The 12,508-nt window shown below is 46.8% G+C and overlaps 1 protein-coding gene across 1 annotated transcript in view; it reads right to left on the bottom strand.

Moving 5' to 3' along the window:
• ANO2 (anoctamin 2) overlaps positions 1-12,508 on the bottom strand; it is a 169,858-nt gene that overhangs the window by 35,915 nt on the left and 121,435 nt on the right. Inside the window, exons 15-17 of the mRNA XM_054177870.1 lie at positions 9,478-9,552; positions 3,706-3,907; positions 1,187-1,298 (exon numbers count right to left, since the gene is read on the bottom strand). Coding sequence (XP_054033845.1) covers positions 1,187-1,298; positions 3,706-3,907; positions 9,478-9,552 — 389 coding nt within the window. The remainder of the gene's footprint in view (positions 1-1,186; positions 1,299-3,705; positions 3,908-9,477; positions 9,553-12,508) is intronic.

The following is a 12,508-nucleotide window of genomic DNA, read 5'->3' as shown; positions in this document are numbered from 1 at the left end:
CCCTGACACCCTAAAAAGTCCCTCCCCAGCTTTCTTGGAGCCCTTTTCAGATGCTGGAAGCCACAATAAGGTCTGCTTGGAGCCTTCTCTTCTCCACACTGAATAGCCCCAACTATCTGAGTCTGTCCTCATATCAGAGGAGCTCCAACCCTCTGATCATCCTTGTGGCCCTTCTCTGTACAGGTTCCAGCAACTCCAGATCTTTCTTGTAGTAGGGGCTCCAGAACTGGATGCAGCACTCCAGGTGGGGTCTCACCAGAGCGAGCAGAGGGAAGAATCACCTCTCTTGACCTGCTGGCTCTGCTTCTCTTGATGCAGCCTAGGATGGGATTGGCTTTCTGGGCTGCAAGTGCTCACTGCTGGCTCATGTTGAGCTTCTCATCCACAATGCACTCCACACCATGCCCTGCCATTCAAAAGCAAGGTTTAGACAGCCTTGCTGAGGACATTGGCTGTGTGTACGGAGCAGGACAGGCTCTCTAACTCCTCTCAAAATAGTTGAAGAAAAGCTTCCCATAGCATTGGAGTGAAATACAGAGTAGTATTGGATGTTTAGATGGAAGTGCTACTCATAAAATACATGCTACAGTGCAAAAGGTATAAAATACAAAAACATCCATAGGCCATGGTTATCCAAGAACCTCCTTAAGCCAAAGCTTCCCCAGCCTCCACCAAACCTGGCCAAAATCCAGGCCTCAAATGCTCCCCTCAATTCTTCCTTGCTACTGTCTCCCCACACCAGGCCCAAAATGATGGTGATAGAAATTTAGCTTTGCCCAGGCTGCTAGCAGGCTCCCCAAGGCTGAAACCTTCCCCCATAGCAACAGGAGATAAGGCAGCCCACGGAGGGGGCAGGGAGAGGAGAAGGGGCAGAGGCAGCTTGTGCTGTCCCCTTATGAAGGCTAGATGCAGCCATTCTGGGAATGGAATTACAAAGAATTACACTTTTCCAGTCCACCCCTGAACCTATCTAGCCTCTGGAGGTCTGTAACTTCATGGCTCTCAAAGGCACCCAGCCTCAAACCATGAGAGAGATGTTTTTCATAGCAACTGAAGGTGAACAGCCCCAGAGAGTGTTTGGACTCCTCTATCCCTGTTTTTAAACACAGTTCTACCACTACAGACTTATGCAGGCACATACATACATGGACACACAAATATTTACATCACAGGACAGATATCCTACCTTCCTTTAAAAAAGGCAACATAAAAAATTGGTGCATAAGAATTCACAAACTTCAGTAGGAATGCCTTCAAAATCAGCCTCTCCTCAAAGGTTTTCTCTGTTTTTGGTACCTCTGGGGGAGACAAAAACAAATAAATAAATAAGCAAACCAGAGAAATCAGTTGATAAATGTGTAAACCATCCCTGATATCCCCCTGGAGGTGTTCAAAAAAGGATTGGACATGGCACTTGGAGCCATGGTTTAGTTGTGATGTTAGGTAATAGGTTGGACTTGAAGATCTCTGAGGTCTTTTCCAACCTGGTTGATTCTATGATTCTAAGATGTCAAATTACCACTTTCAGCTCCTGTCTTCAATGGGTGAAAAGGAAGTGTCATGGGAGCACCAACCAGGGAAATGGGGGACTGAATTGCTAATACAGCAGTGACAAGAAGAATGACCTTGGTCCAGCTGTATTTCACCCCACACCTCAGTTTGGTCATTTTGCTTGCTTGTTGTTGTTTGCTTTTAACAGAAGCATGGTGTTTATTTGAGCAGTTAAGGGATGGTCAAACTCTTAAGCAGAGTCCTCACTGCCCAGCTTTATCTGTGATAGTTTGAACTGTGCTTTCACAAAAGGCCAGTAAAGAATCTGCTGAGCCTGATCCACCTGTATGCACAGAAAAGTTTCATTAAACCCTCCAAGGATCTGAGCCATTTGTAGATGACCCCATCTGCTGGATAGATCCCTAGGACAACAGCTCAGGGCAAGAGGAGTATTGAATAACAGTGCTGAAGCTTTTAATTTGAGGGAGAAAAATCCCAGCCTTTGCCTTATGGGGAACTCCCACAGAGATGAGCTCAGCCTCTGAATTACAAATTTGCAGACCATATATGGTCTAGAGACACTCTCAGCATTTCACTCCCTCCCCAGACCCAGATATACTACACCATACCAACTGGTGCATGCATAGAATTTGTCCTCTAGCTAGTGGAGGCTGCTGCACAAGAAATGCCTTCAGCCAGGATGGATGCATTAGTGGGAGAGAAAACTTTCACACAGCCAAACACCACCACAAAACTTGATAACAACCCAAAACCCCAATGAAGCTAAGCAAAACACCACCAACAAAAAGCCAAACAAACAACAAAGAAAAAGCCCCAAAGCACCAGCCATCCCTCCACCCCCTCCTAAGATATGTTTTGTTGTGCAGCATGTCACACAAAAACTGGGCAGCTGAAACTTTCCAGGTTGAGAATGGGCTGAGATATCCAGGACGTGGGCCTTAGCTCACTGATGGGATTGCTGCCTTGATAAGGCACAAACTCAAGTAGTTTTATCTCCATTTGACTGGCTTTTCCTTGATGGAAGTGGAATGACAAGTGAGAAAATCATAGAATCACAGAATTGTTAGAGTTGGAAAGGACCTCAAGGATTGTCCACTTCCAACCCTCCCTGCCATGGCCAGGGACAGCTCACACTACATCAAGTTGCTCAGAGCCACATCCAGCCTGATCTTAAAACCTCCAGGGATGAGGCTTCTACCACCTCCCTGGACAACCTGTTCCAGTGTCTCACTGCTCTCATGGTGAAGCACTCCTTCTGATTAAGTCCAAAATGAGTTACAAGTCAATTCTGACACCACTTGATTATTGAAGGTCATACACTCCAACCTGAAAATAGGAGTATACAGGCAGGTCTGCTGGTCTGATCTGTAGTAAATGGGCATTAGTGCCCTGCTTTGCTGAATCCACAAGAGGTGCACAGAGTCCACCTGCCTATTCTTCAAGCTCTCTGTATTCACAGAACAACAGAATCACAGAACATTAGGGGTTGGAAGGGACCTTGAAAGGTCATCTAGTCCAACCCCCCTGCCAGAGCAGGGTCATCTATACCAGATCACACAGGAATGCATCCAGGTGGGTTTTGAATGCCTCCAGAGGAGACTCCACAACTCCCCTGGGCAGCCTGTTCCAGTGTTCTGTCATCCTCATGGGTGAATAACCTCACTATGAAGTGAGGGCTCAGTGAGCTAGTTTCTTCACTTGAGAAGCTAATCATAGAATTGTTAGGGTTGGAAGGGACCTCAAGGATTATCCAGTTCCAACCCCCCTGCCATGGGCAGGGACACCTCACACTACAGCAGGTTGCTCAGAACCACATCCAGCCTGGCCTTCAAAACCTCCAGGCATGAGACTTCCACCACCTCCCTGGGCAACCTGTGCCAGTGTCTCACCACCCTCATGGGGAAGAACTTCTTCCTAACATCCAATCTCAATCTACCCACTTCTAGTTTTGTTGCATTCCCCCTAGTCCTATCACGCTCTGACACCCTCAAAAGTCCCTCCCCAGCTTTCTTGTAGCCCCCTTCATACACAGGAAGGCCACAATTAGGTCTCCCCGGAGCCTTCTCTTCTCCACACTGAACAACCCCAACTCTCTCAGGCTGTCTCTGTATTCCCATTAGCACCTTTTCACCTGCTTTTATGCCACTACATATAACATGCTAAGGAGAAACGTGGTGGGATGATAGTTTTTACCAATTTCTGTCAGCCATTTGGCAACAGCTCCATAAATCTCATCAAGTATAAGTATGACGACGAGGTTGATGATGACAGCCGTGGCCGTCACGGTCACCCGGACGTTTGACCTGGGCGTCTGATTGGTGCTGAATGACAAAGCTGCTGCGGTTGTGATCCGGTAAACGATCACTCCAAACACTGCTGAGCAGGTCAGCATGATCTGCAAAGAAATGAACAGAGAGATTAGCTCCACTTTGGTACCACTGTTCACAACCAGCCCTGCTGAGACCGCAGCTTGAGTGCTGGGTTCAGTACTGGGCGCCACAGGATAGGAAAGATACTGAGGGGCTGGGGGGTGTACAGAGTGGAGCAATGAGGCTGGGGAGGTGTTTGGAGAGCATCATAAGAGGAGAGGCTGGGAGAGCTGGCGTTGTTTAGTCTGGAGAAGAGAAGGCTGAGGGAAGATCTTATTGCTCTCCACAGCTGCCTGAAAGGAGGTAGAATCACAGAATTGTTAGGGTTGGAATGGACCCCAAGGATCATCCAGTTCCAACCCCCCTGCCATGGGCAGGGACACCTCACACTAGGTCAGATTGCTCAGAGCCACATCCAGCCTGGCCTTAAAAACCTCCAGGGATAAGGCTTCCACCACCTCCCTGGGCAACCTGTTCCAGTGTCTCACCACCCTCATGGGGAAGAACTTCTTCCTAACATCCAATTTGAATCTACCCATTTCTGTTTTTGCTCTATTCTATTCTATTCTGTTCTACTCTACTCTACTCTACTCTACTCTACTCTATTCTACTCCTATTCTACTCTATTCTGTTCTATTCTATCCTATCCTACTCTATCCTACTCTATTCTACTCTATTCTATTTTACTCTAATCCTATTCTATTCTATTCTATTCTATTCTATTCTATTCTATTCTATTCTATTCTATTCTACTCCAAAATATTTTCTTGTTGTTATTCTTTTCAGAATGACCTAAAGTGATTTAGCAGGGCTTCAGTTTGCATTCATGTCCCAGAAGCCAATTAGTGTCCTGGCACATTTCATGAGCTGGCTTTGACCCATGAGATGAGGAAAATCAGCCCTGCTATTTGAGGTCGAGTTCCCACAAGAGGCATTTGAAGTGCACAGAGCTACAGTATTTTGGTTTCCAAACCCCCAAACCACTCCACAATGACATAAATAACAAGAAGAAAAAAATTCAATGAAGTAACAATGAAAACCCAGCAAATTTTCTCAGCCAGGGCAGGAAAGGGAGGGAGAGAGCACATTTTTCTCTTTCCTTTTTTTGCCTGGGGCAAGGATTCCAGTGTACATTCATTATTTGGGGTCAAACACCTTGAGATCCTCGAGATGGCTACCTAAATGTGCAAGATTAGACTGTTGCAATTATTGCAATGGGCCTAGGGGCCCTTGATTCAGAGCACAGGTTTAAGGGAGTTGAACATTTTGCTTTAATGACCCTGCAATAGTTTATGGAATTCACAGAATCACACAGAATCACAGAATCATCAAGGATGGATGAGACCTCAAAGATCAAAGGACAGCCACCACTAAACAGAGAATGAGGAAATTTCAGGTTATGGATGTTAGAATAGAGTAGAGTAGAGTAGAGTAGAGTGGAGTGGAGTGGAGTGGAGTGGAGTGGAGTGGAGTGGAGTGGAGTGGAGTGGAGTGGAGTGGAGTGGAGTGGAGTGGAATAGATAGAATAGAATAGAATAGAATAGAATAGAATAGAATAGACCAGGTTGGAAAAGACCTTTGAGATCATCAAGCCCAACCTATCACCCAACACCATCTAATCAACTAAACCATGGCACCAAGCACCCCATCCAGGCTCTTCCTAAACACCTCCAGTGATGGTGACTCCACCACCTCCCTGGGCAGCACATTCCAATGTTCCAATGGCCAATCTTTCTGGGAAGAATTTCTTGCTAACATCCAGCCTAAACCTCCCCTGGCACAGCTTGAGACTGTGTCCTCTTGTTCTGGTGCTGGTTGCCTGGGAGAAGAGACCAACCCCCACCTGGCTACAACCTCCCTTCAGGTAGTTGGAGACAGCAATAAAGTCTCCTCTGAGCCTCTTCTTCTCCAGGCTAAGCAACCCCAGCTCCCTCAGCCTCTCCTCACAGGGCTGTGCTCCAAACCCCTCCCCAGCTTTGTTGCCCTTCTCTGGACACCTTCCAGCACCTCAACATCTTTCCTAAACTGAGGGGCCCAGAACTGGACACAGGACTCAAGGTGTGGCCTAAGCAGTGCTGAGTACAGGGGTACAATAACCTCCCTGCTCCTGCTGGCCACACTGTTCCTGATCCAGGCCACCTGGATTCTTGGCCAACTGGGTACAGTAGCAAACTCTTAGACCTGACTGACCAAATGATTTAAGAGATCCATAGCTGTGAAGAAGATTATTGGATGACAGGAGACCATCAGAGGCTTGCACTGTTGCAGCCTTTTCAATTCATGCAGTGCCATAGCCAGACAAAGGAAAAATCATGTTATTTGCTTCAAGAACAAAGATACTGCTTTTGCAAAAGCTTGAGGGCTTCAGTAACTCCTCAGCTGCCCAGCCTGTCTGAAACATCTGCTTAGACACAGATGGAAAAACACTCCCTTTAGGAGCCTTTATTATCTGTATTATCCAGCTACAAGAGAAAATTGTGGAGGGTGTGGAGGGCTGCACAGCAACTCAGAGCCCAGTCCTCACTCCCCAGACAGTCACTAAGGACTGGTTCCTGTATCTTTACAGCATTTCCCTAGCTCACTACAACACTTTTTGTTCCCCTGCCCACTTTACAGGTTGGATGGTCACCTTTCATTCAGGTGTTTACTCTGGGGTTTGTTGTCACCGTCAACTTTTCACCCAGCCAGTTCTATCCCCTGCTGTGGCAGGCAGTTTCTTCCCCAAATATCTAAACTAGTCCTTCAAGGACTGAATTGCTTCGAAACAGATGTGAAAATTGGCTGCAGGAGTGGTCACCTACTGAGCCTGGTATGAATGAAGACAAACAGGAAAACATACTAGATCTGAGGAGGAAGCTATAAAACCCTGTGGGCTAGACTGATACCTTCATCCAAGAAGGACAGCAATTTAATGACCAAATAGTTCTCTGGCTCCCCAGCAGGGCTATTCCAGAGTCAAGTATTATGCCGCGTGAGTAAGAATAAGGCAATGGGGTCCTAAAGAAGGAACAGGCTGAACTCTTGTGCATTGCTCCATGTTGTCTTGCTCTCTGCCAGCTGCTACCAATGTTTACAGCCCATGCTGGGAAATCTTTGCCACAGCACATACCTTCTAGCTGAGGGCTTTCTGATTTGTGACATATATTATTACTAGTCACAGAAGCCAAACGTTTGCATGTACAGTTCTGGAGCCTGCATTACAGGAAGGATCTGGAGGTGCTGGAACATGTCCAGAGAAGGCCCATGAGGATGATCAGAGGGTTGGAGTTCCTCTCCTTTGGGGACAAACTGAGGAAGTTGGGGCTATTCAGTCTGGAGAAGAGAAGGCTCTGAGGAGAATTAATTGTGGCCTTCCAGTATCTGAAGGGGGTTACAAGAAAGCTGGGGAGGGACTTTTTAGGGTCTCAGGTAGTGATAGGACCAGAAATGGGTAGATTCAGATTAGATGTTAGGAAGAAATTCTTCCCCATGAGGGTGGTGAAACACTGGAACAAGTTGCCCAGGGAGGTGGTGGAAGCCTCATCCCTGGAGGTTTTTAAGGCCAGGTTGAATGTGGCTCTGAGCAACCTGACCTAGTGTGAGGTATCCCTGCCCATGGCAGCGGGGTTGGAACTGGATGATCCTTGAGGTCCCTTCCAACCCTACCAATTCTATGATTAGCTTCTCAAGTGACGAAACTAGCTCACTGAGCCCTCACTTCATAGTGAGGCTGTGCCCAGCCTGTGGGGGGTAACATTACATAGACTAAAGAGTTCCACTCCAACCCAGTCCATATTAAGCATATTCAGTCTATTTTCTGTGGCTATTAGGTGTGTCATTCACACATGTGAAGAACATATTTACATTACATTTACATTACAACATTTTGAGTGAGTTCACTGCACTGAGCCATACCAAGCATTTGCTTTGCAAATAGAACCTCTGACTGTCATCAGTTGAGACTTAGAGTATACTGAGTAGGGCTGGATTGCAGCAGTGATGTGGCTTTTGCAAGTCACTGTTTTGCAGGCAAGGTGCTTACATGTGCTCTTGACTTTAACCACATGTTTAAATCTCCCCTAAGCATGAGCTTAAAGTGCTTTCCTGAGTCACAGCCTAGGCATTACACTCCCTGCTTACTGTAACATCTCAAAGAGATTTATCACATCTAAGTGCCAGGTTCTACACATTGGCCACAACAACCCCATGCAGTGCTACAGGCTGGGGTCAGAGCGGCTGGAGAGCAGCCAGGCAGAAAGGGACCTAGGGGTACTCGTCGATAGTAGGCTGAACATGAGCCAGCAGCGTGCCCAGGTGGCCAAGAAGGCCAATGGCATCCTGACAGAGCATAAAGAATACCGTGAACACAGGCAAATAGACAGTGAGCTTCCTTTCAGCAGATAATGGAGAGTGAAGCAGAAACCCTATGGCAGAGACAGCATGGAGGAACAAGCTGCTGTCATCATAGCAAAGTCATCCAGCCAGCAGCCCTCTCATAAAAAGCCCTTGGAAAAAGATGAATAAAGGTGGACATAGACATTGAGAGCTGGGAGTCTTCACAGAATCACAGCATGTTAGGGGTTGGAAGGGACGCAGAAAGATCATCCAGTCCAACTCCCCTGCCAGAGCAGGGTCACAGGAACACATCCAAGTGGGCTTTGAGTGTCTCCGGAGGAGGAGTCCTCAACCCTCCCAAGCAGCCTGTTCCACTGTTTTGTCACCCTCACATTACAAAAGCATTTCCTTCTGTTCCTGTGCAACCTTTTCTGCTCCAGCTTGCACCCATTGCCCTTTGTTCTGTCATTGGACATCCCTGAGCAGAGCCTGGCTCCATCCTCCTGACACTGCCCTGAACATCTTTATCAACAGGAATGAAGTCACCCCTCAGGCTCCTCTGCTCCAAGCTAAAGAGCACCAGCTCCCTCAGCCTGTCCTCAGCAGGGAGATGTTCCACTGCCTTCAGCAGCTTTGTGGCTCTGTGCCAGACTCTTTCAAGCAGTTCCCTGAGGTCCTTCTTGACCTGAGTGGCCCAGAACTGGACAAAATATTCCAGATGTGGCCTTACCAGGGCAGCATAGAGGAGAAGCAGAACCTCTCTCAACCTACTAACCACAGCCCTTCTAATCCACTCCAGGATGCCATTGGCCTTCTTGGCCACAAGGGCACATTATTAGCTCATGGGCATCCTTGTATCGACCCACAACCTCCACATCCCTCTGCACTGTTCATCAGGGTGCTTTTCCTCGAGGCGAGGAGAAAGTTCTTCACAGAGAGAGCTGTTGGCCATTGGAATGGGCTGCCCAAGGAGGTGGTGGAGTCACCATCCCTGGAGGTGTTCAAGAGAGGATTGGATGTGGCACTTGGTGCCATGGTTTAGTAGTCATGAGGTGCTGGGTGACAGGTTGGACTTGATGATCTTTGAGGTCCTTTCCAACCTTTATTGATTCTGTGAAGTTTTCCTCGTAGGACCCAGATTTCTCTCAAACTACAAGTTCTCAACCAAGCTTTCTTCAGATTTTTAGCACCTTTGAGGATACTCATTGAGGATTCCACTCAAGGTGCTCTACTGCAAGCTTTCTCACACCTAATACATGTGCAGAAACCCAGCTTCTATTACCATAAATAAAATCAGGCCCAAGTTTGCTGCGTATCCAGGCATACGGTCGCTCCACGTCAGCTTCTCCTTTTCACCCTTTGGCAAAACACAAAGATAAAACAGCAGGCATTACAGAGCTGTACCACCATCAGCATTAGTAAGGTCTGTGTAATGGCTCACAATCTGCTATTGAAAAGTGCTCTTCACTCCTCTGCTCCTGCTGTAAATTTGAAGGTGATGATGAAACGTTGAACACTGGTATTGTAAAGCCATTTAACTTGAGAGAAAAGAGGTAAAGGCATATCAAAATATCTCAGTACCCAGAAAAGACAACATGTAGCTATGGGTTTAATATTTAGCCCCCAAAAAAAACCCCTAAACTTCACATCAAGAGAGAGCCCTGAAATTCACTTTAATTTCCATCTAGGCAAAGCAAGATTCAACCCCCTGTTTTTTAACTGCTCGCTGTCAAACTTCAAAGGCGACTTGAGAGAGGAATCATGAAAAGAATACTTAGCTTCCACAGAACGCAGATTGTTTTGTCTAGTGGTTACCTTAGCCCAAGATAATTCTTGCAAAGACACCCAATCCTTCTGGCACTTGGTGCACAGAAGAATGAAACCACAAAAGCAACCCCTCTCTGTGATCCTCCGCTGCCAGCCTTGTTTTCTTTGTGTACAAACAACTCTCCGTCGCCCGGCTTAAAGCGACTGCGATCAGTGAAATCTAGCAGGCTTTCATGCTTCCCCAAGCAGACCTCTAGCAATGTGTGCATCTAAAGAATGCATTTGAATGTAGATTTTATAGGAGAAATACGATGCCCCCATCCTCTCCAAGCAGGTTTCTTGAAATAATAAGAAGGTCATTACTTTGTTTGAGTGGGGCTGAAAGTGTATAATCAAATTAGCTCACCACACAGAGCCAGCTGCTGTTTGCGTTTCGCCGCTACTATCCCAAGGACAAGTACCTCACTTACATTAGAGTTCACCCAGCACTCTTCTGAATTTAAATGACTCCAAATCAGATTAGAATCCAGGTCAAAGGTTTCATACAAACCATATTGTGCCTTTGGAAAAGGCTCTCCCAAAGCAGCACTAGGAATACAGCGGGTACTCTCCAGGGCAGAAATTCCGCCGCTGAGTTGTGTCGCGGAGGTTGTTGGGAGGTGGAATTGCACCGAAGGCACGATCTAGCCAGCAGTGTGCCCAGATGGCCAAGAAGGCCAATGGCATCCTGGCATGCATCAAGAATAGTGTGGCCAGCAGGAGCAGGGAAGTCATTGTGCCCCTGGTTAGGCCACACCTTGAATCCAGTGTCCAGCTCTGGGCCCCTCAGTTTAAGAAGGACATTGAAACACTTGAACGTGTCCAGAGAAGGGCAATGAGGCTGGGGAGAGGCCTCGAGCACAGCCCTCTGAGGAGAGGCTGAGGGAGCTGGAGTTGCTTAGCCTGGAGAGGAGGAGGGTCAGGGGAGACCTTCTTGCTCTCTACAACTACCTGAAGGGAGGCTGTAGCCAGGAGGGGGTTGGTCTCTTCTCCCAGGCAACCAGCACCAGAACAAGAGGACACAGTCTCAAGCTGTGGCAGGGGAGGCTTAGGCTGGATGTTAGGAAGAAATTCTTCCCAGAAAGAGTAATTTGCCATTGGAATGTGCTGCCCAGGGAGGTGGTGGAGTCTCCATCCCTGGAGGTGTTCAAGAGAGGATTGGACGTGGCACTTGGTGCCATGGTTTAGTAGTCATGAGGTGTTGGGTGACAGGTTGGACTTGATGATCTTTGAGGTCTTTTCCAACCTTATTGATTCTATGATTCTATGCTCCTGCTCATGAGAGAGTGGTTTCATAATAAACTCAACTTTGTCTTTCTTGTATTTAACTGTAATGTGGCCCTTGGTGCCATGGTTTAGTCATGAGATCTGTGCTGACAGATTGGACTTGATGATCTTTGAGGTCTCTTCCAACCTTGGTGATTCTGTGATTCTGTGATCTTGTCTACACACCTACTGCCATTGTGGTCGTGCCTCAAACACTGTGGGAAGCGCTGTTATCCAGCATCCCCTTTCCTCAGCTCAGCTGTTCAAACAGAGCACATCTCCTTTGGGAGAATGCTGGCAGGACTAGGCCATAGCAAACCCAAGCAGAAGCACAAACAGTTTGGCCCAATGTATGCATCACATAAATACTCCATGCAGTACATAAATGGAGTCCATCATTTATCTGGAAGGCTGCTTTAAAAAGCAGTTCTGTGAAAGCACAGATGCATTTCATTTCATTTTGGCTTTTCCCACTCAGTAATTATAGAGGACATAAAGAAGGTCTAAGTGATTATACTCCAAGAAGGCCTGAAGGACACCATGCCTAACAGTTTCACTCGGGGAAAACCAGTGAGGACATCAAACAGCAGAGCAAGTTAATGCTAGCCAAAGCAGTTAAAAGAGAAGAAAATCTTTTATAAACATATTGAGGTGAAAAAGAGAAAATTGTGACTTATACAACAGAGCCAGGAAGGAGGAAACATGACCAAAAAGGTCACTTCAGAAATCTCTCTAGCATTAAGAGCTGTGGAAAATAAAAAGGCAAGATATCAAATTCAAAGTTTCACATAAAGTGAATCATCCTCTCAAATCCTAAGTGGCAGAGTGACTAAGACTTTTCATGCCTCTGGGTTTGTTTGATATGTCTAGTGGGGTAAGATCTTTACTGTGTTTTGAAAACCAGGCCTCAGTCAGGATTCTGACATGATCTGCTGGCTTCACAAGTCAAGAAAAAATCATCCAGTGCTGGGAGACTGCTGTGCTGGGAGACAGCTCAGCAGCTTGCAAAACTGGGAAATCAAGAAGCAGGATGGGATAGGATAGGATAGGATAGGATAGGATAGGATAGGATAGGATAGGATAGGATAGGATAGGATAGGATAGGATAGGGTTGGGTAGGGTAGGGTAGGGTAGGGTAGGGTAGGGTAGGGTAGAATAGAATAGAATAGAATAGAATAGAATAGAATAGACCAGACCAGACCAGACCAGACCAGACCAGGTTGGAAGAGACCTTCAACATC

The sequence above is a fragment of the Dryobates pubescens genome, chromosome Z (assembly GCF_014839835.1).
Source record: "Dryobates pubescens isolate bDryPub1 chromosome Z, bDryPub1.pri, whole genome shotgun sequence".
In the NCBI taxonomy this organism is placed as follows: Eukaryota; Metazoa; Chordata; class Aves; order Piciformes; family Picidae; genus Dryobates; species Dryobates pubescens.
This window is presented reverse-complemented; position numbering and strand designations above follow the sequence as displayed.